The sequence below is a fragment of the Ochotona curzoniae genome, unplaced genomic scaffold, assembly GCF_017591425.1.
Source record: "Ochotona curzoniae isolate NIBS_2020 unplaced genomic scaffold, NIBS_Ocur_1.0 contig_2754, whole genome shotgun sequence".
Taxonomy (NCBI): Eukaryota; Metazoa; Chordata; class Mammalia; order Lagomorpha; family Ochotonidae; genus Ochotona; species Ochotona curzoniae.
The window spans coordinates 32,133,368-32,158,767 of NW_024465582.1; the positions used below are offsets into that span (position 1 = coordinate 32,133,368).

At 42.2% G+C, this 25,400-nt stretch overlaps 1 protein-coding gene across 1 annotated transcript in view; it reads left to right on the forward strand.

The window, feature by feature from the left end:
- The window catches only part of RNF180 (ring finger protein 180), a gene marked incomplete at its 5' end in the record, with an annotated part of 148,565 nt that overhangs the window by 35,342 nt on the left and 87,823 nt on the right, over positions 1–25,400 (forward strand). Inside the window, 4 exon segments of the mRNA XM_040977339.1 lie at positions 3,282–3,381; positions 5,803–5,847; positions 5,849–6,763; positions 10,695–10,730. Of these exon segments, the coding sequence (XP_040833273.1) occupies positions 3,282–3,381; positions 5,803–5,847; positions 5,849–6,763; positions 10,695–10,730 (1,096 nt within the window).

Below are 25,400 nucleotides of genomic sequence, written 5' to 3' on the forward strand. Positions count from 1 at the left end.
GTGAAACACGGACCAGAACCCAAAACCGCAAACGGAAGTGTAACATGGAGAACTCATTAAAAAAATCAAAATTATGTTCATATTGTAGAGATAAATGCCCCCAGCTTTGGTTTTAGCTCGTGTCTTGATATACAACTTCACATAGTCTATAGAACATTCAGATAACGTGGGAGGCTATTGGTTCCGTGAACGTTGGATTCAGAACAGAGACCTGAAGTAAAGGTGTAGCTGTGTGAGCATCCTCGCGCCCGCGGGGAGTGAAGCTGCTGGAGAGCCCACCCTGCAGTGTGTGAACAGGGCATGAGGGACAAGGGCCTGGGGACACACCTGCAGGGTAGACGGGACATGAGAGGGTCTTGAGTGGGAGAAAAAAGAATAAAAGCCCAGGTACAGTGTTGTGGAAATCACCCAGCACACATCCAACAGGAAGGAAAGGGTTGATTGTTTAAGCTGAATGTCCCAGGAAGGTCCAGAGGACTGTGCAGGTTGTCTACTGTACCCTTCTGGAGATTGCCTTCTGACATGCGCAGAGAGCGCGCAACCCTACGGAGGGACCCGGCGTAAGGGCCACACGTGAAACCTGAGAGTCATTAAGAGTTATGGCTACAGGCGCCTGATTCCACAGGTGGAAGAAATTGGGAACCGATGGTTGGGTTTTGGCTGTTTAGTAACTTATGCAAAGGTGATATTGATGAATAAATAGGGCCGGAACAGCAGGGTCCATGAAAGAGAGAGAGAGAGAGAGAAAGAGAGAGAGAGAGAGATAGAGCTGTGTGTTGCGATCAGGGACCAAGAGCAAGTTTGGCAAGGTTTGAATTTAGAAAGGGCGTTGGTCAGATTATTTACAGCTTTGTAAGTGAAAGACTTTGATCTTTAGCCTAAGAGCTGGGAAGTCACCAAAAGAGGTGGCATGCCCGGTGAATTTGGAAGAAATCATTTTGGTTCTCATATAAAGAGATGATTTGCGTATAATGAGAAAGGCAGCAAGATTGGATACAGTTAGTTCAACTGGTCTTAAGTGAACTTGTTTCTTTATTCTTAAAACATTCTTTTATGAGCCTTTGATTATAAAAATGATTTTGCCCTTGAAGTGCCCTCCAAATACAAATTTAAAAAATGGCAAGGTCTAGTAGAATTTGGATTTTTTATATCTCCAACACTCTAAAACAGTAATGCTGGCATAGATTAAATTCGGTTCCATACTCTTTGCTGTGATGTTTATAGTTGCGTTAGTTAGATAATGTAATAAGCTCGCTTTTACTGGATTAGCTATGGGAATATAATATGTGTTATAGTGGAGGTACCAGATATTTACTATCTTTCAAAAGGTTACATAATGTTATTAAATTATGATTGTTCACGTTTAATTCAGTCCATACAGTTGAAAAATCTAGAGAGTACATAAGATTATGCATCAAGCTTATAATTTTAATATTTAGTGATATTGTACAAGACTGAAACCATTTTCTGCCCTTAAAAACACAGAATATCAATGCACTGGCGCCCCCTGCTGCTGGAACAAATTACTTCATTTGCAAACATTTTGACATTTTTTTCCGGAGAGCATTATGTGAAATTGACTGATTTTTTTTTTTTATTCTTTGTCCTTTCCCCCAAGATAAATTTAAGCCATGAAAAACCTGTATAGAAAACTTCTTTAATGCTACTAAAACGATTCTTCTCATTTTGGGTTTTATTTTTCCTCGTTAGTTTAGTGTTAGGTGAAGGCTTTGCATTGCTTTGCGATTGCTTCCTTGCTTGTGCAAACTGACTCATATCCTTTAAAGTTATTTTTAAAGATTTACTTTATTATTTGAAGGCAGAATTTTTTTAAAAAGATTTTTAAAATTATTATTTGAAAGGCAGAGAGAGAGAGAGATCTTCCATCTACCATTTCTGTCTCCAGATACCCACAATGGCAGGAGCTGAGCTGATCCAAAGCCAGGAGCCAGGAGCTTCAAGGCCAAGACTCCCTCTGGATCTTCCACCAGGCAGCAGGGCCCAAATGCTCACACAGTCTTCCGCAGCTCCCGGGGCATATTAGCAGGAAGCTGAACTGGAAGTGGAGCAGCTGCAAATGGCCTGTCCATGGTACAGGGGTACAGCTGGGGGCGCAGGCTCTGCTCCCACCGTGCTGCAGTCAGATGGAGATGATTTGTCTGTAGATCTTTCTAGATGTAAGTGAATCATCCCGCAACTTTGTGTGTGGATCTTGTTGCCTCTTCTTTTTAAAAAATATTTATTAAAACCATGGCATTCGTGCCTATATTTTTTTTTTTAAGATTTATTTCTTCCATACTCTGCTACGTTGGGTGAGCAATTGAATAGTAAATACGGCATTGGCTTTATTCTGTCATTTGTAGAAATCAAACAAAAGAGCCTTGAAAGCTGAGAGAAGTTGCCACGAATGACCCTGGACTTTGTTCTATTGACTAACTTTACTGGTAGTTTTTTTTTTTTAAGATTTATTTTATTTTTATTGGATAGTCAGATATACAGAGAGGAGGAGAGACAGAGAAGATCTTCCATCCGATGGTTCACTCCCAAAGCGACCGCAATGGCTGGAGCTGAGCCAATCCAAAGCCAGGAGCCAGGAACCTCTTCCGGGTCTCCCAAGCAGGTACAAGGTCCCAAAGCTTTGGGCCATCCTCAACTGCTTTCCCGGGCCACAAGCAAGGAGCTGGTTGGGAAGAGGGGCTCCCGAGATTAGAACCAGCGCCCATATGGGATCCTGGCTCTTGCAGAGCGAGGACTTTCAGGCTAGAATAGTGATCTATTTCGATCAGTTAGCATAGACAAATAATGTAATCATATTGTTATCAGATATCTTGTAATATTTCAAGTATTTTGTTTATATAAGGTGGATAGCTTTCATGTCTCTCCCAGTACAGACGTAAGAAGACAGTTATTCCTGCCACCTTATTCTCCCTCTTGGCTCCGCTTTCTCCATCCAACTTTGTTTTTGATCCATCTTCTTTTTGATATCTACAATGGCATATTTTAGTTCACTGTACAGTCACTACCTCGACTCTCCTTTGGGTCAAAAGTTCAACAAGTAGCAAGTAGGAAAAAAACATTCCTCAAGTGTGTAGGCAAAGGCTGTAAATGATCGGCCGGGATCAGAACTGGTGCCCATGTGGGATCCCGGTGCATGCAAGGTGACGACTTTAGCCACTAGGCTACCACGCCAGGCTGTAAATGTGTGTTTCTAGGTTTTCACTAGAGATGAGATTTGTGAAAAAAAAAAAAACATTCTGAACCAGTTCATTTTTATTTGACAGAACAAATTGTCGCGATTCGGTCGATGATCGGAGTATTTGTCGTTTGTGGCACGTGAACATAGAAGCACTTCCGGAGCGGATAAACTGCCTGATACAAAAAGTAAGATTTTAATGTTTCATCTCTGAGTTAAAATGGAAATCGTCTTTATTGTAGAGCTGCTTTTCAGGGATCTGTTGTTTAATTCATGGGCCTTTGTGTAACTCTTGATTCTAGTTTCCTGCTGACTTCCCTGTTACTGGAGTTCTCCAGGCACTGACTGACTTACTTCCTTTCTATATTTCTTTCTTTCTTTCTATATTTATTTATTTATTCCCCCCGTCTGTCTGTCTTTCTTCTTTTCTTCCCTTCCCTTCCCTTCCCTTCCCTTCCCTTCCCTTCCCTTCCCTTCCCTTCCTTTCCCTTCCCTTCTCTCCCCTCCCCTCCCCTCTCAGCCACCACACTCAGTATTTTCCTTCCTTGAGCGTTCTTGCAGTCACCTGGCTTGTCACGTGAGTTCCAAAGCTCTTATTTTCAAAGAAGCCTTGCCGGGTCAGCCTCTCAGCTGCCTCCCCCCCTCACTCCCCACCTTGCCACTCCTGTTTGACATGCACACCACCCAAGGACACCCGCGGGGAGTAATATAGGAGAATGTTTCCAGAATGCATGGAGGATGAAATGAGAAGGCGAGTTGATTTTGGTGTAAAACATACAGATGCACAGGAAGGGCCTTCGGAATCTTCATGGAAAATGTATAGTATGAAAAAAAGCAGTTATCAATTTCAGAATTTTTTTGCCCCAGAATAAACTTAACTTTTAATTGCAGTGTTCCATAAACTTTTTCAAGTATATATGGCATAAGTGTTATATGTACATACACACACTCACATATATAATTATACACACACACACAGAGCTTACTCACTTTGTTGATTGTTTAGCCATGTCCCTCCCTGCACCCCAAATACAAGAATATAAGCTTCCTGCAGCCAAGGACTTTCACATTTTGCTGATTGGTATATCCTCAGCACGTAGAACAGTATCCATTGAGTAAATGGAAAATCCAGTGGCTAGATTCATTATTCATTCATGGATAAGCACACACATAGTAAATAAGCCAGGGGTGGGAAGGGTGACAGTCACATCAGAGATGCAAGGCCCTGGGTTTGATGGCTGCACTCAGCTGCTTTGTTCCAGCACCCTGCCGTGGGATGCTCAGACAGGGATGACGGCTCCAGTGTTTGGATTCTTCCCATCCACATGGGAAGAGCTGGATTGAGTTTCCAGCCTTGCCTGACTCCGTCCTAGCTGTTGGAAATATTTGCTGAGTGGATCAATACGTATGCATTCTTCCTGTCTCTCTACTTCTCCAGTAAATGAATATTAATGAATACAAATTAGATAACTAGTGCTGTATGTTATAACCGAAATAAAAATATAGTTTGAAGGATCCTCAATGAACGTGAATAAGCACAAAGCCTTACTTGCTTTTAAAAAAAAATTATTTTTCATTTGCAATGTAGAATGTGGGCTGGGCCAGGGCACATCAAGAGCCAGGGACTCCATCCAGGCTTCCCCGTTGGGGACAGTGACACCGGCGTGTGGGCCATGCACCTGTGCCCTCCCAGATGCAGTAGAAGGAACAGAATCGGAAGTGGAGCAGCTGGGATTTGAACAAGCACTCCGTTACAGGGGCGTGAGAACGCCACCCCGCAAAAACTTAATAGAAGACATAGTTGTTGCTTAAAATTCAAAGCATGTTAGAAAAATGTAATATGGTTTTTAGAATATATATTTTTTTCACAGAGTAGCCTACTTTTTATTAATGCTTAGCAGCTATGCCTTGCATCCGTTCCAGCATTGTAATGACTTCTTGGCAAAGTGCCAGAGCTCTGCTCGGCAGACTCCTGAAGTTCACAGAATGTATTAGGACACCACAGATGTTCCAGTGTCCCTGCCAAAGAGATCTTAAGCCGATTCATGATCAGTTTTCACTGCGAGGAAATGCAGCAAGAGTGTGCGGTGTCCGCTGGTTGGTCTGTGGATAGCCAGGAAGCTCTTTCTTTTCCTGGTCCCTTCCGCTCCCTCCCACGGTGCTTGGTATGCCAGCAGTGTATCCAAAACAGACACTTTTCTGTAGAGATTTTACTTGCAAATGAAGCTCTGTGAGACCAGTCAGCTCCCCGGTTCTGCAGTGTATTTTTCTTTCCACTATTTCCCACTGTATCCATGTTCAGTCTGTCGTTTGAGGCGTCCTCCTTGGGAATTCTTAGAAGTATTGTTGACATGGGAATGGTTTGCAGTATGCCATCACTCTAGTTTGTAGCTGTTTATCTCTTTATTTATTTCATTTTTTTTTTTGGAAGGTTCATTCCCACTTGCCATTCTGTCTGCTAATCAGAAAGCCAGCCTTTTCTGGGTCATAGAAAACTTTTATGTGGTCGGCTCTTTTTTTTCTTTTCTATATGTATATAACACATTCTCTTTTCTCTTTGGTTACTTTACAATGAAAGTATTGTCTTTCTGTTCCTTTATTACCTGTAGGCCCAGTGGACAGTTGGGAAACTGAACTGCCCTCTCTGTGGGGCCCCGCGTAGGGGGCTTTAATTTTGTCAGCACTCCAAAATGTTGCTGTGGCCAGCCGGCAGCTGTACATCCCTGCAAGAGCCGAACCGATCGTCCCCCAGCACAGGCAGGCCATCTCATGAGCCCTTCGCCGAAACACTTGTCACGTCCTAGGGTTCAGGCAGGTTGGGACGACGACGCCCGGCTGACAGGTGGTGGCTCTCAAAGCAGAAACCTAAGGCTTTTCGACATGGCCCAACACCGTGACAGCCCTGGGAGGCTAACAGACGCGCTCTGCCTGGAGGTACGCTCCACGGATTTCGAGATAAAGAACGAACAAGCGCTACTCAGAACCTCAGATCCCAAATACCAGCTTTTTATTCCCCGACTCGTGACTGGCAGGTGCACGGCGAGAGCTTTTCATAGAAAATCACAGAGTTTGGATCTGAACATCAGCGGGAAACTGACTTTGTTACCCACTTTGTATGAACTGCATAGTAAGCCGACCGCCTGTCCCAGGCTGGATGCCACGCAGCCCGTGGGCCTTTCACGTTTGTCTTTACAATCGGCTAAAAATAGCTGTTCCTTTCCGAACCCATCCCGTTTTGATCCTAACATGCTGCTGCCAGGATTTTCTGTGGCTCCCCACGAGACCCAGACACAAAGAGGAGGCGAGTTTCAGTGCGGTCTAGAAGCTTCTTCCGTGTATTCTGACAACGCTACCAGCAGCAACCTGACTTTCCTCGTGGACCTGCCCTCGGCTGGTCGCAGCAGACTGGAAGGCTCCGACCAGGAAGAGCAGCTGTCCCCTCTGGATTTCCTGCGCTCAGCCAGCTTGTCACTGGGCACCATTAACCAGAGGCTGAATAAGAGAGAGCGGAGCAAGCTGAGGAATCTAAGGAGGAAACAACGACGGCATGAAAGATGGCTGCAGAAGCAGGTAGCGTTTCCCTAAAAAGAGTCTACTAAAATTGTACATTTTAAATACCGAGGTTTGAGGAGTGGAGTTAACCTTAAATACCTGTATTGCAAAACTTGGTTAGAATAATTTTGGAAGTGAAATTACTCCCTAAGTACACTTTATCGTGCGAACTTATGGATTGGGTAGAGTTCTGTCTTTTTGTTTCTTCTATAAGAAAAGTCTTTTTTTGTATACTTTTTTTTTCCAATTCAACTGATATTTTAGGGGAATATTAATTTCAAGAGCCTGGTTTGTCTGCCACGCATTTTAAATTTGCACCATATAAATTTGTTTTGTAGTGAATTTGTTTCTGGCCAAGTTGGACAAAATATTTCTCTTGGCTGCATATTACCAAGTGACAGTTCTTTCTTTTTTTTTTAATGACATTTACAGTAAATGGGTATTTGCAAGAGACATTATTTAATGATGTGTCCATATGATCCACATATAATTAACTGTGCCCCATTTTGGAAATTACTCGAAGAGTCATGTACCACTTCTTTAATTTTATAGGAAAGTATTTCTGTAGTTTGAAATAATTGTGTACCCCTCATGGTGTACTTCAGAGTGGGCTCTGTGAAATGATTGAACAGTAAGTGTTAGGTGCTGAGGAAAACAAATCCATGGAAGGGGCATTTGTGAAAACCTGGGGGTTGGGAAATGCTGTATTTCAGCACAAACATTTTTTTTTTAAATTGCCTTTATGATTTCCCTGTTAGTAGTTTTTATTAATCAGTATATTGACCATTCGTATCAAGGAAATAAAATATAGGTAGTTGCAGCTTCATTAAGTGAACTCAAAAATGGCTGTTGTCCCAAGTCACAGAATCAATAAAGTCAAATTTCTGCATGGAGCACCTGAGTTAGAGGAGGTGGTTTGCTTTTTTCCCTGTCTTTCAATTACATGGCCCAGTTAGAATTATAGGAAACTATTGATCATATTTTAACCGATTGCCAACAGGAGCATTTCAATTCGGCTCATGTGCACGAGATGGCATCGTGTGACACGAAGTTTATAGTATGTAAAGTGAGTATGCGTCACATCAAGAGCCTCTGCTCGCTGTTTGATTTGTTGAAGCTTTCAAGTCCAAATGTTAATCACATTTGTGTAAACTTAGGTGTATCAGACAAGATTATTCACAGAAATAGCTTAAAATCCTTTCATGCACAGGGCTCTTAAATAATCCTCTGGCAAGTGGAAACTGAAGAGAAGTATGCAGATTCCACTTTCCTCTGTATTATTATACGTAAAGATACCATCTTTGAAGTTTTACAGATGTTTTAATTCTTGGACTGGGAACTTGGGAAAGCCTCAGCTGTCCCATTCATCTTTTCTCCTCTGTAGGAGTGCTTGTATTTTTTACATGATTTAGGCTTCAATACAAGCAAAGTCAAGTCTGTTTTGTTGGTTTGTTTTTTGGTATAGATGAAGTTATTCATTTGATTGGGTTCATTTGCATAGCTCATCGGCAACCGTTGATAAGTCCTGGATCTGTGACAAGCAAGCTCACGCCCAGTGACTCCTCAGCAGGGATAATTATGAGAGTAACACAGGCTTCTCCCGAGCTAGTTGTATGTGCAGCTCAGAGAGTAACAAAAACTTTAGATGTCAGTCTCATTACCTTTTTTTTTTTTAAAGATTTATTTTATTTTTATTAGAAAGGTGGATATACAGAGAGGAGAGACAGAAAGGAAGATCTTCTGTCCGATGATTCACTCCCCAAGTGAGCGCAACCGCCGATGCTATGCCAATCCGAAGCCAGGAGCCTCTTCCGGGGCTCTCACGCGGGTGCAGGGTCCCAAAGCTTTGGGCCGTCCTCAACTGCTTTCCCGAGCCACAGGCAGGGAGCTGGAAGGGAAGCGGGGCTGCCGGGATAGAACCGGTGCCCATATGGGATCCCAGGGTGTGCAAGGCGAGGACCTTAACCACTGCGCCATGGCGCCGGGCCCAAGTCTCATTGTCTTAAGCAAACAATGTCCCAAGAGGAGTTAACACCTGTGATAAATTAATGGTATAGCTGTACAGCTCATTCCATAGTCAGTGAAGATTAATTCTGTAAACATTTTTCCAACACTTATTTGGTACACCATGACTTTTAGAAGTTACTTAAAAAAAAAAGATTTGGTTTTCTTTTTTTTTAAATCCAGAGTGATAATAAGTGGGAGAGATGGAGAGGAAGAGAGAGAGACCTTCCATCTCTGGCTCATTCCCCACTGGCTGCTGTAGTGGGTTGGACCAGAGAGAGAGAGCGAGAGAGAGAGAGAGAGAGAGAGAGAGAGAGAGAGAGAGGAGAGAAGGAGGGGGGGCGAGAGAGAGAGACCTTCCGTCCTCTGGCTCGTACCCCCATGGCTGTAGCCAGGCTAGAGCCAGGAGTTCAGGCTTCCATCACATTTTGAAAGGGACCCAAATACTGGTTTTAGCAGGAAGCTGGATCTTAAATGGAGCAGCTGGTACTTGACATGGGTGTTGCATCTGCTGGGCTACCGTAACACTGAAATACAGGTCCTGTTCTTCCCTTCACCCCCCCCCCCCTTTTTTTTGGAAGGAGAATAAGCATAGAAAATATAAAGTAAAATTTATTACTTTTAATGACTTTTTAATGTTTAAAATAATTATTTGGGAAATATGGATTTTTTTTTTTTTTACTTTGAATTGCAGTTTCTAATGAATTTTTTCCTGTAAGCTAGACATCTTTCGGCGGCATGGACTGTTGACAGAAAGTGTCCATGACACTGAATGAGTTCCATGTTTTGAAACTTTGCATTGTTAATAAGACAAGTATTGAAGCAGAAAATGCAACTAGCTTCCAGTAGCCTTGTTTTGCCAAGGTTAATTAAGCCTTTACTTTGAGGAAAGACATAATACTGACCTATATTTAGCCAGCAAACTTCTTGTTAGCCAGTGTAGCTTTACCCCCTTTAAATTGCAATGCAGTAAAATTCATTTATTCCTACACACATCTCTAATTTAAACAAGCTTGTAGGTGCAAGGAATGACTAAACTACTACAGCAGGGACACAGGACATTTCAGTAATCCCCCACAACCCCCTCTCCCCACCCCCAGCACCCTTTTAGGCTACATACCATCATCATCCCACCTTTTTTCACCCCTTATCCAAGGATAACCACTTTTGATCTTTTCTGTCACTTAAAATTTAATTTTTGGTACAATGATGGTGTTAGAAAAATTATAGTTATATCACATGAAATCTTATGAGAGTGTGGCTTCTTTTTTAAAAATTTTTTTTGTTGTTGTTGTTTTTTGAGTGGAGAGGAAAGAAGACACAAACACACATTTCCCATAAGCCTGCATTGCTTGCTGTCGGGCTATGCTTGGCAGCAGAGGTCGGGGACATCTGTGTCCCAGGGGTGACTCCCTGGAGAGCCAGGACTCCAGCTTCCTGCTAACACAGGCCCCGGGCAGCCACAGTGAGGGTTCCAGTGATCCTGGCCCTGGCTCCCACGTTGGATTACGGGATGGAATAACCAGCTTTAGACTTGGGTTCAGTCCATCAACCAGTGGATGGGGCATGAATTCTCTCTGTCTCTCTCTTTCTGTCTCTCATAAATTAAAAAAAAAATACTTATGAAATTCATCTAAGTTCTTGAATATTCTTCAAAAAGTTTGTGGAAAATGCATTTTGTGAAAACCTCTAGGTGAATTTAACAACCTTTTCAGCAAGAAAACATTTTAATTCAGTTTTTCCAGAAGCTGTTCGGAGTACCCTTGCACAGTTCCTTCTTTATAGTCGGGTGATTTTGCATCCTGTGAATGAGCCATAGTTTATGCATTCGTCCGTGGAAGCAAGCAGGTATTGTTCCACATTGTCATAGTTATGCAGCAAATTGTGATAAATGCAAATGCACATTTTCTTCTGTGAACCTGAATTTTTTTTTTTATTTCTTTAGGGTAAATGCCCGGGAGTGGGATTGCTAAATCACATGGTAAGTGAATATTTAATTAAATAAGAAGCCATCAAATTGTTTCCCATATACCCTGTTTACATTCAGCACCAATGCATGGGGTTCAGCTTGCTGTACATCCTTGAGCTCAGGCACCTGGTATCCTCCGTATTTCTTAGTCATAAACATCACTGCATGTAGACGTATTGCGCTGCGACTTTAATCTGTATTTGACTAAGTGAACATCCTCCCTGTGCTTAATTTTAATCCTTGCATATTCCTTAATGAAGTATCTCTTCACTGCATTGGTTCAGATTTCAATGGAGCTATCTTTTTTTTTTTCATTGGTTTTGAAAATTCTCTCTCTATTTTTTTTTTTTTTTGGAAACAGATCTTGCCTTGGATGTGTGATTTGTAAATATTTTCTCCCAGTCTGTAGTTTGACTTTTTATTCTCTTAACTGTTTTCCTGCAGAAAAACCTGTGTAAGTCTGGTAAAGTCCACCTTTTCAGTTTGTTTTCAACAGGTCATAATTTTTGTGTCCTGCTAACCATCTTATCCTAAATGACGAAGGCTCTCATTGCGTGTGCTCCGATACCATTAGCGATTGAAGTGACATGTTTAAAACTGTGGTTTGTTTTTGGATTCGTTTTAGAGTTGGTGGTGACGTTTGTTTCCAGGTCCACTGTTTGCAGAGTTCCTCAGTTATCCTAGCACCATGTTTTAGCAACACTATCCCTTCTCCAGGAAAATGACTTGGAACTGCGTCAAAAATCAATTGGTGGAATGTGTGTAGATGTGTGGACTCCCGTTTAGTTCATCTCTGTGTCAGCATTTTGTCTTGTTTCTTGTGGCTTCTTTTTAGTAATTCCTGGAATAAGGTACTGAGAATCTTCCAAAACTATTGGTCTTTAAAAAAAATTATTTTAGCTCTTCTGCCTCCTTTTCCTATAAAATTTGGAGTAAGTCTTTTTTAAATGTACAAAAAAATTGTATAGGGATTTTAGTTGGAATTACGTTAAATATGTATAAATTAACCCGGGAAGAATTTAAATATTGACTATCTTGACTTTTTCAGCCTGAATATGATTGTTTTAATTTAGGCCTTTGATTTATTTCATCAATATTTTTCAGTTGTGAGCATTCAACTATTAATTTAGATTTACACTTAATGTATGTATTCTGGAGTGAATTCTTTTTTTTTTTTTTAATTTATTGACTTACACTTGGGTGTTTCCGGTGTTTAGCATACTGCTTTTGTATCTTGTGATGCGGACATTATACATCGTTGGCATTTTTTTGACAGATTGATGTCTAAGTTTTGACAATTTTGACATTGTTTTGCTCTTCATAAACAATGCTGTTTTATTTAAATTTCCAATTCTTATACTTTACAGAAATGCAGTTGATACTTATCCGTTCATCTTGAATGCTGCAATCTTTGGGTTGTCAGTTCTTAGTGACAGTAGGTTTTTTAAAAAGGTTTTCTTCCTTTCCAACATGGAGTTATTATTTTTTTTTTTCACTTGTGTGGTGCTGGCTGGGATCCTAGGGCAGAGCGAGTAAGAGTGCCAATACTCCTTGAGTTTTTCCTGATGCCATTAAGGAAACATCAATGAATATGTTGTTAATTGCGGCTTCTTCTAGATATGTTCTTTTCTTTTTTTTTTTTTTTAATTTTCAAGACTTATTTGAAAGGCCATGTGACAGAATGAGAGTGAGAGCAAGAAAGCAGGAGTGAAGAAACGAAGAGAGAAAGGAATTTTTTCAACTGCTGATTCAATCCCTACCTGGGTGTATCCACTGGGACTTAGCAGGGTCAGACACAGGATCCAGGACCTCCACCCTGGGTGGCAGTGTCCCCAGTACCTGGGCCAGCTTCTGTTTCCTCCCCAGCCCATGAGCAGGGAATTGGATCTGAAGCGGAACAGCTAGGATTGAAACGAACTGTCCGACAGGCGCTGGCACTGTGAAGGGCGCAGTTGAGGAAGTTTCCTTTTGTTCCTAGTTGGCTTATGATTTTTGCCCTACACGAAACTTGAAATTTGTCAAGTGATTGATCTTCAATGTATATGATCATTTCATCTCAGAGTTAATGTTCATTTATTTACTCCATGGAATATTGCTTAGCCACAAAAGGAATGAATCTTACTGTTTGTAACAAAATGCACTTAGCTGGAAACCTTTATTCTTAGTGGAATGAGCAAGGCCTCAAAAGACAAATATCATTTGTTCTCTATGATACACGACACTTAGTACAGAGCACAGAACATGCGTGTGCTCACACACACACACACACTCTCTCTCTCTCTCTAAAACAAACAAATAAATACAACCTGTAAACCCTGCAAGGGGATGAGCATGCTGGGAAATAATGGATGAGCATAGTGTGTGTCTTTATTCCCAAATAATAGTAGATTCCCATTGTTATTTTAATTATGCACATCTACAGGTCATAAAGTGAAGCCTGTAATGGTGAAATGAATGACTATGCCATTGTAATAACTTGGGCACCAACAGCAAGAGGGAGGTGTGGGGAGGCACAAAGGGAGAGGCCTGGAAAGGGATGTGTGTGTAGATCTGTATCATAGAGCAAACTATACATGTGTGTGTGTCTAAGCTGCTCACAACATCTCTCCTTGTTGATGCCACCTTCATGGTGACATTTGGGTAGTTTGCTTTCTTTCCCATCTACCTTCTTCTATGGAGTAAAGCAACGGGAAGCGTCTCCTCAGACCAAGTGTAGCGCCTCTTGTTCTGGGACCTCCCGGCCTCCAGGACTGTGAGAAAATGAGTCTTTTTTTTTTTCCCCCCTCACTGAACATTGCAGTCTCAAGTATGCTGCTCTAGTTTACCGATGCACTAAGACACCAGGGCATGTGTGGTGTTGACTTGGTCGGGGCTGGGGACATCCGAACCGTCAGTGAGCGAGTTACAGAGTGACACAGACAAAGGGAGTTTACCCTGCAGGTCTGCGCTTGGTGCACAGTGTGGCTGGCGAATGGCATCAGCTGGTGCCTTGTGTCCCGAGGTTTCTTAATCTCTACCTTCAGTTTCATGTACTTGCCACCTTAACCAACACGGACTGCCCATCTGTTCTCTTTTCTTTTTTGCCATTTTTGCTCCATTCCTACCCTTCCAGATGTTTTGAATCAGTTACTTTTTGGCAGCACTTCAGTGTCCAGTTCAAATCTCCTGAAGCTTGTCCCATGTAAATCTTTTCCGACAAGTGTTTGAAACCCCAGGAAAGCAGCTTCCCCGTGTCTGCCAACACGGGAGATGCCTGGAATCCTGTACTTGGATATAAGTATTCTTTTATCTAAGATATTCAACATTTAAACAATGCTTTTCTAACAGAATAAAACTTGAATTCTTAATAACCCATTACCGAAACACTCCACTAAAAAATAATTATGTGTCTGTGCTCCACTAGAATACGCAATTGAGCTCTTAATTTTGATGCATTTAGGATCCTCTCCGAAGTCATTGTTTCTGAAAAGTGCAATGGATCGTCTTGTTTTCCAACACCAGAGGGCACCAAATTTCCTCCAGGAGTAAAACAAATCAAAATTATCTCTTCCTGTCAAAAGAACTTCACGTGCTGAAGTAGACAATGGAGTGGCAGATTTTCCCATCTCTTGGCAGCTCAGGCGAGAGGTTTTGTGCTGTGTAAGAAAAAGTGCTTACCTAGTCGTGCAAGCCCTTCTACCGCCTTCAGCCGAGGGGCTGTCAGTTACCTTAGAGATTTGTTCATAGTGCCTATGACAGCTTGTCTAAGGTGAATGCTTAGGGCAATGTAGTTTTAAGGATTTACTGTTGGTTCCACAGAACCGGTTCCCAAGTTTCAGGGGTCACGTGCAGTGTCTAGGACCAGGTACATCCCTGAAGTTCAGGACAGAATCAATGGCAAGTGCTGCGTTTCAGAGGGGGAACAGGGTGCCGGCAGGGGCGAGTGCTGTGATGTAAGACTATAGCTCACAGTGACCCATTCACACCTTGATGTTTAAAGAGTTGTGTTGACTTGAACTTGCTAAACCATCCTGTCTCAATTTTGAATAAAAGTGCAATTGGAACAGTTGCTAGTATCTGTTCAATGACTTCATTCACTGTAGTTTTTTGTCTCTTCAACATCTTAAGATGCTTTTGTGTTATACATTAAATTGGTTTTGGTATAAGATTTTTATTTATCTCTTCCATCTTAAGTCATAGAGTTTTACAATTTATCTAGACTATCTAATCACTAGTATCTACAAATAGGAAAACTTCTCATGTAAAACAGTAGCATAAACCAGTTGGGTAAATACCCAGCAAGCATGTGTGTGTGTAAAGGATTCATTTATTTACTTACTTTAATGTCAGAGTTGAACAGAGAGCAGGAGAGACAGAGATCTTCCATCCACTGAATCCCACTGTCTGGAGCGGGCAGACCCAAGCCAGGATCCAAGAGCTACATCTGGATCTCTCATGCGGGTGGCAGAGGCCCAGCCGTGGGGGCCATTTGAGCTGATCCAGCCTGTACTTTAAGGACGTGGAGGAGTTAGCCCTGTGTATTGTGACAGTGCCTTTGTAGCATTCTTACAGCTACTGTCACAGATGAACACAAATGGAGGTACTTGACACCTGGAATTATGGAATTGATGGCATCGGGCTGAAATCAAGATGTCTGCCGGCACTGCTTTGCTTTCTGGAGGCTCTAGGAAGAAATGTGTCTCCTTGGCTTTTCTAGCTTCTGAAGTATATGTGCACCTGGACTCATGTCCGTCTGTTTGCAAAGCAAGTGATACCTGGTCAGGTCTTCCTCATAATGTCATCGCTGTAGCTCTCGTGTTTTGCTTCCCTCTGTCTATTTCAGGATGTTATGGGTACATTAGGTCCACCAAAGGAATCTAAAGAAATCTGTTAATCCAATCATCTGTTTTGAGGTCAACCGATTTAGCAGCTTTCATTCTGTCTGGAATCTGAATTTTGCAGAGCTGTTTAACATATGTAACATATATTTTAATCAAAATATTTAATGTTATGTATTTCTTAAGATTTAATTTGAAACGCAGAGTTACAGAAAGGAAAGGCAGAAGGCTTCTATCTTCTGGTTCACTCCCCAGATGGTCTCAGTGGCTGGGGTCAGGATCCAGGAGTCAGGAGCTTTCTCTGAGTTTCCCATGTGGGCACAAGCACCCAAAGACTTGGGCCACCTTCCACTGCTTTCCCAGACCTTAAGCCAGGAGCTAGATCAGAAGTGGAACAGGTGGGGGTATCAACTGGTACCCAAATGGACTGCTGGCACCGCAGGTAGTGGCTTAACCACATTGCTAGCCTCAGTATTTAATACATTCACATGAACCAGTGATGCAGACATGTCTCGAAGCCAGCAGTGCATCACAGCATGCTAACCGTTGACAACAACAGCATCCTGTATCTGTGCCAGCTGGAGTCCTGCCTACTCCACTTCTAATCCTGCTAATGCATCTGCGAAGGCATGGATGATGGACGACTATTTAGTCCCCTGCCACCTGTGTGAGAGTAACCATTCCGTCGCGTGGCGGTAGCCGGTCCCAACCCTGGTGGCTGTGGCTATTAGGGGAGTGTCTGTGTTGTTGTACTTTTCCAAATAAATAAACCTTAATTTGTTTTTGAAATGTGAGCATCTTTGGTGGAGTGGAAACTTAAGTGCCTATCTTAAAAAGTTTTGTTGGAATTTTTTAGTTAGGCTGGAAGAAGAGGTAGTTACTTAAATATCTTGAGAGTTTCATGAAAATTCTGTTTTGTGTGACCTTAACCTGGAATTTCCACATTGCTTGCTCACTTCTTTCTTGTCATTCTGGGAACAATCATGTATTCAAGGAAGTGTTTGTTAGGAGTTTTCACCATTTAAGCCAGTGAGTCTCAAAGGAGACCTCTTTATTCAGTGCAAAGAGAAAATGGGGCAGAATGCAGGGCAGAGGGAGTGGCCAGGAGAGTGGGCTGGGAGAAGAGAGAGAGAGAGAGAGAGAGAGAGAGAGAGAGAGAGGAAGATTCCTGCTGTAGTGACAGGAGCAGGGCTCCAGGAGAGTCCAGAGTGGAGAGGGTATCAAGCATGCAGGAGGACCAGAGAGAAAATGCAAGCGAACGTAGGGCTGTGTACTGGGGGTACAAGACCGTGGGGATTTGGTAGATATAGTGGTGGGAGGGACCAAGGATGCGGGGCCACAAGGGATTGGTGGATAGAACTGTCAAGTACAAAACTGGGCATGTAACTAAATAGCACAAGATAAACAGAAATGAAACCGAAACTGACACTTGGGCAGAACTGAAACAAAATAAAACGGAAACTTCAGGGAACGGAGACCTAAGGGAAAAAACTGTTTAAAGTGGCTGGGCGGGGGAGTGGCTAAAATGATGGGGAGGGGAGTTCCTCACCAATCTTTGGGGCCAATGTTCGAGTCACTTCTCACAGTGTTTATTGATTATGTATTCACTGTTAATATAATTGACAAAAATGATCTGATGAGTAAGATGAAAGGCAGCTTAGTTTGGATGGGGGCGGAGGGAGGGCTCTAGATCAGGAAAAGTAACAGGTACAAGACAATGTTTGAAAAATTTTAAAGGGCCCTGAACAGAGAATGCTCAGTGAACTAAAAGTGGTATTGACCTAGCTGCTGTGCTGCCTCGTCCAGGACTGTGAGCGAAGAAACGTTCGGCAGCAAAGCACATGTTAGAACATCCAGCAGCTCGCAAGGAACGTGACAGTGCATGCCAAGCTCTTCAGACCAGTACAGTCCAATTTAGCCCTTAGAAATGACGCCCATGTGTTAGGTTCTTGCATTTATTAATGAGCAAGACATTCTAAAAGTCAAGCTTGACTCGTTTACTCTGAGTCAACTCAATGGGATATGAGACTTTTGCTTTAATCTCACATGCAGTAAATTTAATGAGCAGTCAGTCCTGTCTCATGCGGTGAATTTATCAGTCATATTGGTTCGAAATCATTTTACGAAATGAGCTTTGAACCCATCCCTAAGCGCAGCAGTGGTAACTTCTGTGGTCTCTGTTTCCTCAGAAGTGAGTTGCTGAATTCTGTCCTGCCAGCAGGCTAGGGAGCACGTTGAGCAAGTCCTCTCGTCCACACAGTGCCATCATCCAGCCTAGCTGACAGATGTGTCCGTGACTGTGGTTAACCCAAAGAGGCAGGAGAAGGTATCCCAGCTAATCTCAGGACTAAGGGATCCTGACAACTATAAGCATATTCTCTTTTACTGCATTTGTAGCATCGTTTCCCTTTGCAAATTGAAGGTTTTGGGTAGCCCTGCCTTTAGGATGCACTGACTTCCTGTTTCTGTCACATTAGGAATTCTTATAAATTTTTTGTTAGCATTACATGTGTTATAGTGATGTGTAAGTTTTGACATTACCGATAGGATAGTTTTGGCTCACAAGCAATACCCAGTTAAAGGTGAACTTGATAAGCAGGTGTGTCCTCACTGCTCCACTGATTCCCTGAATCTCTCGCTGCGTTCACCGCCCTGACTCCCCGAGGCACAGCGGCATTAAAACTGGGCCAGTGCGTAACCCTACAGTGGCCTCCAAGTGTTCAGGTGAAGGTTTACATAAAAAGCTGAAATTTATTAAGCTTGGTGAAGAAGACATTTTAAAAAACTGACAGGCCAGGCACTGGCAGCCACTTCCCAAATCTGATCCCTGCTTGTTGAGGACAGCCCAAAGCCCTGGGACCCTGAACCCGCATGGGAGACCCAGAAGAAACCCCTGGCTCCTGGCTTCAGATGGCTCAGCTCCAGCTGTTGCAGCCACCTGGGGAGTGAATCAGGGATGGAAGATCATCCTCTCTGTTTCTCCTCCTCTCTGTGTATCTCACTTTCCAATAAAAATAAATCTTTTTTAAAGATTAAAAAAACAGCCCCAATAGTACAAAAGCTAAGCCCCTGGTGCCATATAGTTGGCCTAGTTGTGAATGCAAAGGAAAAGCTTTTCAAGGAGATTAAAAGTGCTACTGCACTGAAGACAACAATGAAAAAAAAGGAAAATGTCCATATCAACTACATGGAGAAATTGTTAGTGACCTAGATAAAACTTCAAATCCGAAACAATTATTTAAACCAAGGCCTAATCCGGAGCCTAACCTTAACTCTCTTCACTCCCGGGAATACTGAAAGAAGGGGCGAGTAAGTTTGTGAAGTTCAACAAAAGCACCTGCCTCCAACATGAATGCACAGGCGAGGTAGCGAGCACCGATCCGGAAGTGGCAGTGAATTATCTGGATGAGCTGGCTGAGATAACTGATGAACGTGGTTGAGCGCTAGGTTTGCAATTCAAACAGCAAGAACTTTAGATTGGAGGAGGATTCCATGTAGAACTTACACGGGTAGACACAAGTCAGCTTGTTCTGGCAATGGCAGCAGGTGACCGAGTTGAAGCTGGTGCTCACTCAACATTCTCCAAGTCCCAGGGCCCCTAAGAGTTACACCAAGTCTGTTGTGCTGGTGCTCGGCGCCCACCAACAAAGCCTGAATGACAACGCTTCTGCTTACACCTGGGCCTTCTCAGTGTTTGAAGATCGTTATTGAGGCCCACTGCGAAGAGGGATTCCTTGCGAAATGTTGCTGCTTATGGACACAGCACCTGGACACCAGAGAGCTCCTCTGTGCTAGGAGTTTTTTCATGTTCTTTTCATGTCTGCTAACACAGCGTTCATTCTGTAGGGCTTGGATCAAGGAGTGATTGCAACTTTCTGTTTACCTAGAAAATACATCCCGTAAGGCAAACAGATATTTTAAAGTTTGACTTATTCAGTAATTCTAAAGTTATCAATATTAATTTTTAATCTATAAAACATTGTGAGGTAGCAATTACAAGGCATTCCTCATCTGTTTACCCTATGAACATTCTCATATTGGATATTTGTATGTTAGCTAGAACTAATGACTCACACCCAGCTTCCCCTGTCTTTTTTTGATAGAAGCGCCCCTTTTTCTTAAGATTTATTCCTTTTTTTTTAAAGTTGGAAAGTCAGATATATACAGAGAAAAGAGAGGGGAAGAAATGTGTCTGCTGATTCACTTCCCAAGTGGCCACAACAGCTGGAGCTGAGCCAGTCCAAAGCCAGGAGCCAGGAGCTTTTTCCATGTCTCCCACGCAGGTGCAGGGACCCAAGGCTTTGGGCCATTTGTGACTGGTCTCCCAGGCCACAAGCAGGGAGCTGGTTGGGAAGTGGGCTCCCGGGATTAGAACTGGCGCCCATATGGGATCCTGGCACATGCAAGGTGAGCACTTTTGCCACTTGGGTACTGCACTCTGCATAATACAAATGCCTTTTCTCCGTCCCACCGTTCTGAGCTTTTAGGGTAGTCATCACAATCATGTGTTCAGATTGAGGTTGTTCCTGCTTTAGGTTCCACATATAAGGGATAGTATAAACAGTATTTGTCTTTCTATATCTGGCTTATTTTATTCAACATGATGTCCTCCGCTTTCATCCATTTTTCTGCAAATAACGGGATTTAAAATATTTTTACTTTGGGGCCCTGCATAATGACTCAGTGGCTGAATCCTCACTCTGCAAGTGCTGGGATCCCATATGGGCATCAATTTGTTTCCTGGCTGCTCCACTTCCTGCTCGTGGTCTGAGAAAACAGTAGAGGTTGGCCCAAAGCCTTGGGACCCAGATTAGATAAATCTCATCTGCCTTTCCAATATAAATAATTTTTTACTTTTATTAGCTTTTATTTTTATTGGAAAGGCAGATTTTACAGGGAGAGGGAAAGACAGAGATCTACCGTCTGCTAGTTCATTCCTCAAATGTCTGCACTGGTCAGAGCTAAGCTGACCCAAAACCTGGAGCCAGGAGCTTCTTTCCAGGTCTCCAGAATAGATGAAGGGGCCCCATGACTTGAGCTATCCTCTGCTGCATTCCCAGATTACGTGTGTGAAGCTGGCTTGGAAGTGGAGTACCTGGGACGCAAACCGGTGCTCATACAGCATTCGGATCCTGCAGGCAGGTAATCAGCATGCTATGTCACGGTACTGATTCCCAAGTTACAGGTTATAATGTAGCCCATTATATTGGGGAGGAAATATCAAATTAGTGGAGTATGTAATCTCCACTAAATCATTTGGTCTGGCCCTGACAGGGTAATTGAATGGTAAGACTTGAATTCAATAATCTGTATCAGGCTTATTTTTAAGCTGATAATTTGTATGTTCTGTAAATGATATTATAAATATCCATCTGGACCTAAGCAGAATAAAGACTCCTCACCTCTTCTTGTATGTATACCGTTTGTTTTTTTCTTGATCCATCATCTGGCGATGGACACCTTGGCCGGTTGCTGTTTCGGATTCGGTGAACAGTGTTGTACATGTAGTGGCTTCGGTGTTTAGCACAGTGAGTTTATGTCTTTTAGGTATATGCCTGCAGTGAGATTGCTGGGTCACATGGCAGTTTTCTTTCCAGTTGTTAAGGCGATTTTCAGTGTGTTTTCCACAGTAGCTGCACTAATTCATATCTCACCAATAGTGATAATTTCCGCCTCTCCTCATCCTCACAGCAATGGTTGGTGGCTGTCTTTGCGGAAGTAACCATTCTGCCTGGGGTGAGATGATAGCTCCTCATTTTGATTTGCATTTCCCTAATGACTAGTTATATTGAGGGGTTTTTTTTTTTTCATATATTTGTGAGCAACTTGTACTTCTTTCTGTGAAAACTGTTCAGGCCCATTTCTTAACTATATCGTGTTGTTTTTTTTTGGGGGGGGTTGAGTTGTTGGTATTTTCTGGATATTAATCTATTGTCAGGTAAGTAGCTGACAAGTATTTTCTCTGTTGGATATCTCTTCACTATTATTGATTGTTTTGCTCTGCGTAAACTTCTGGATTTGATATAATTCCATTCTTCCAGTTATGCCTTTACTTCTGTCTTCGTATCCATGAAGTTTTCACTCAACACCTGTGTCTGTGTTCTTCCTATGTTCTCTTCCAGAAATGTCAAAGTTCAATATCTTACATTTACATATATAACATACATCTACACCTATATTACATACACACACATATATAATTGTACTGGCACTGTTTATGGAAAAGAGTGTCCTTTCCCCAGTGTATGTTCTGGGTGCTCTTTCTGCCTTTGTCCATTCCTGCAATGCCATGATACATTTCCTTTGCAGGATGTTGGACTTGTGACTGTTGCTGAAGGACTATACTATTGTACTATGAGGGAATCCAGTGTAGGGGCAGTAAGGGGGTGCAAAGGAGAATCCCTGTGCCTATAGAACCACTCATGAAAAAAAATATATTTTTAAAGGAAAGAATTTAAATTTAAGTGCCAATTAAAATGTACACCGTGGTAAAATTTCACAAATTTTATTATACCAACTTTCATTAACATTCAATTGGAAATGTTGAATTTTTGTGTCATTGACATACTTTGTGATTATGAATAAATACTGCAATACAACATTATATCACTGGACATTTTCTTGAAAAAAAAATCAGCTGAGGTAATGAAATTTCAAAAGGAAAAATAAAGTCAGTTCCAAAAAACCCCAACACAGTTGTCTTGGTTTCGGGGCTTCCTGTTCTGTTACATTGATCGATGTGATTATTTTGTTCCTAGAATAAAATCTGAAACCCATTACTTACAAGGTATCCAATCAGACTAAACTTAAAAACACAAATGCTGAACATGTTAGTTTTCTTTAAAGACTTAATCGTTGGTAGCTATCAATTTTATGTTATGAACTGTGAAGGATTAAACAGTCAAGGAATCTAGAAAGTGAAGAATTTTTTTTTACCAAGAAGACTGGAATGTGTTGGCAGGTTAGATTTTATTAGTTGTAAGGTTGTGGAAATAATGTAGACTGACCAATGTAAAGTATCTCTTCTTTGCAGTCTTGTAATTTGAATATTAGCCATAACCATGTGTCATAAAAGCTCAGACCACTTAGCCATGTGTCAGAGATGGGCCCATCAGGACATTGTGCTGGAGGGGTGTGCCAGATGGCCTGGGTAATTTAATAAGGAAACACCATGTAGATGTTGCAAGACTTCTGGTTGTCAGTAGTGAGAACGCTCAAGGATCAGAAGCCACAACTGGGACTAATAACCTTTGACTAATCGTTGGTGTGCTTGATAAGCCCCTTGGGTAATTTCATTACAGGAGATCCTGCTCATCCCAGACAGCAAGGAGGATGGAGAGCCTGTAGGAGCTGATTTCATCCTGGTGCTTGGTTGACTGCTGAGAACTGGGGTATCACGGGGGTGTGCAGGGTACCATCACGCCGTTCTCCTGCCCACCCTATGATCTCCGAAGGCATCTGTGTGCATGCCTTCCTGACCCTACTGCTTCCCCTTTTTGCTTCTACGATAGCTGCGAATTACAGCAATAGTTAGAATTCTTATCGGGACATTGCATTTCCCTACTAGTTGGCCTTTTCTGGTCTGTTTACTCTATCCAACTTCTACGTATCCAAAACGTCAGCTTTGTTGGTTTACTGTTGTCTTCTCACTTTTGCTACCTATTAAAAAAATTACCATCCTGGTTTCCATTTCAAGCATTTGCTGGTTTAATGTCAGCTTTTTTCCGCTATTTCTATACGCACACCCTATGTTTCAGCCACGTTGGACTGAGTATTAGTCTCTGGAAGTTCTTATCTCTTAGATGTGTTTTTTTTTTTTCTCCCTGAACTTTTCTGCCAGATCCAGACCATTCTTTCAAAGTGTGGACCATCAAAAACGTGGTTGTTAAAAGATAGCGCACAGTAACGTGAGAGCCCTCTGGTGACACTTGTCGAAAGGCAAGTTACTGACACTTGACGTAGTTTAGGAGTAATCCCATGAATTCAAAAAGAGATGCCTAGGTGTTCTTCCTTTAGGTTTTTCTTTCTTGTTTTATAAAGATTTCTTTGTTTTTTCTTCTTTACAAATTGGATTTGCAGAGCGAGTAAAGGAGAGACAGATAAAAACATTCAGTTTGCCACTTTACTTCCCAAGTGGCAGCAACTGGCTGAAGCCTGGAACCAGGAGTTTTCATCTGGATGTCCACATGAGTGACATGGGCACAGGCACTTGGGGCACCCTCTCATGGTTTTCCCAGGCCATCATCAGGGGGCTGGATTGGAAATGAAGCTACCACAGTGGAAACCGGGACCTATTGGGCATGCTTGCTTCATAGACAAAAGCTAAGCTGACTATGCCACAATGCCAAGCCCTTTGTTTTTCTTTTTTCTTTTCTTTTTAAAATTTATTTATTTTTATTGGAAGGTCAGATATGCAGAGAGAAGAAGAGACAGAGAGAAAGATCTTACATCCGCTGGTTTATTCCCCAAGTGGCAACTATGGCCGGAGCTGTGCTGATCTGAAACCAGGAGCCAGGAGCTTCCTCCAGGTCTCCCATGTGGGTGCAGGGTCCCAAGGCTTTGGGCCGTCCTTGACTGCTTTCCCAGGCCACAGGCAGGGAGCTGGATGGTAAGCGGGGCTGCCGGAACATGAACCGTCATCCATATGGAATCCAGGTGTGTGTAAGACAAAGACTTAAGCCACTTGGTTACTGCGCCAGGCCCTAGTCCCCCAGCTCTTCAAGGTTTACCATTTAGTTAGTATACAGTAAGACACATAAGTTTCGTAAGACTTTTTGTATTTCTGCATTATCAGCTGTAATATCCCATTTCACCTATAATTGTATTAATTTGAGTTATTTTTCTGCTCTTTTATTAGTCTGGTTGAAAGGTTGAAAGTTTCCCTTTTTTGTTTGTTTATCTTCCCTGTAGACCAAATTTTTATGTCATTAATCTTTTATAATTTTTAAAAATTTTTATTCCATTTCTTTCTGCTCTGATCTCGGTTTTTTCCTGTCTTCTACTAATTTTAGGCTTGGTTGTTCTTGGTGTCTTAAGTGTACTCTTTGATTGCCTATTTGCGATGCTGTTACGTTTCGTAAGTTTAACTCACTGCTCTCAGCTTCCCTTTTATCCTGTGGTCAGTTTGGAGCAGGTTCAGTTTTTTCTATTTGCTTTGAATTCCTAGTTTTATTCTGTAGTTGCCTAAGAAAGCAAATGATGAGTTTTCTTTTTCATTTTCAAGCTCGAGGCTTGGCTTGTAGTCTCACCTATGACGTGTTCTGGGCAATGTCGTTAGTGCTGATGAAAAAGAGAGTGTACTGTGCAGCTGCTGGATGAGGTGTTCTGCACGTGTCTGCTTTGTCTTCTTCGCAGTGTATTTAACTTCTGTCTATTTAAATATACTTCCCGGAAAATATGTCCAGTGATGACTGTTGGGTCTTGAAAACAAACTATTTCCATGTTAGAGTCTCTCTCTCTCTCTCTGTCTCTCTCTCTCTCTCGTTAGATCTAGTCATATTGATTTTATATATTAACAGATGAATATCGCCACCATTGTTAATTCTACTTTCCATTGGCCGGAGATGAATTTTTCCCTCCTTAGTATTTATCATTTGATGGCATTCTGCATTTGCTTCCCTTTTAGATACAAAAACCTGCGTGCTGTCCTACTGTTACCTCATGGAAAACCTGTGCTTCCACACTGTCTGTGTAATCTCTGTGTCCGTCAAATGACAAAAAAAAACCCTCAGCCTGAGTACCTCCCTGTGGAAGCAGTTACATGACTTGTGGGTGTTGCATCAGGGGAGCTCTTTGGAAATAGAAGTAAACGTTGTGAATTTATGAAGTCCTTGGGGCGTTCAGAGGGGTGTAGGACACCAGGAGC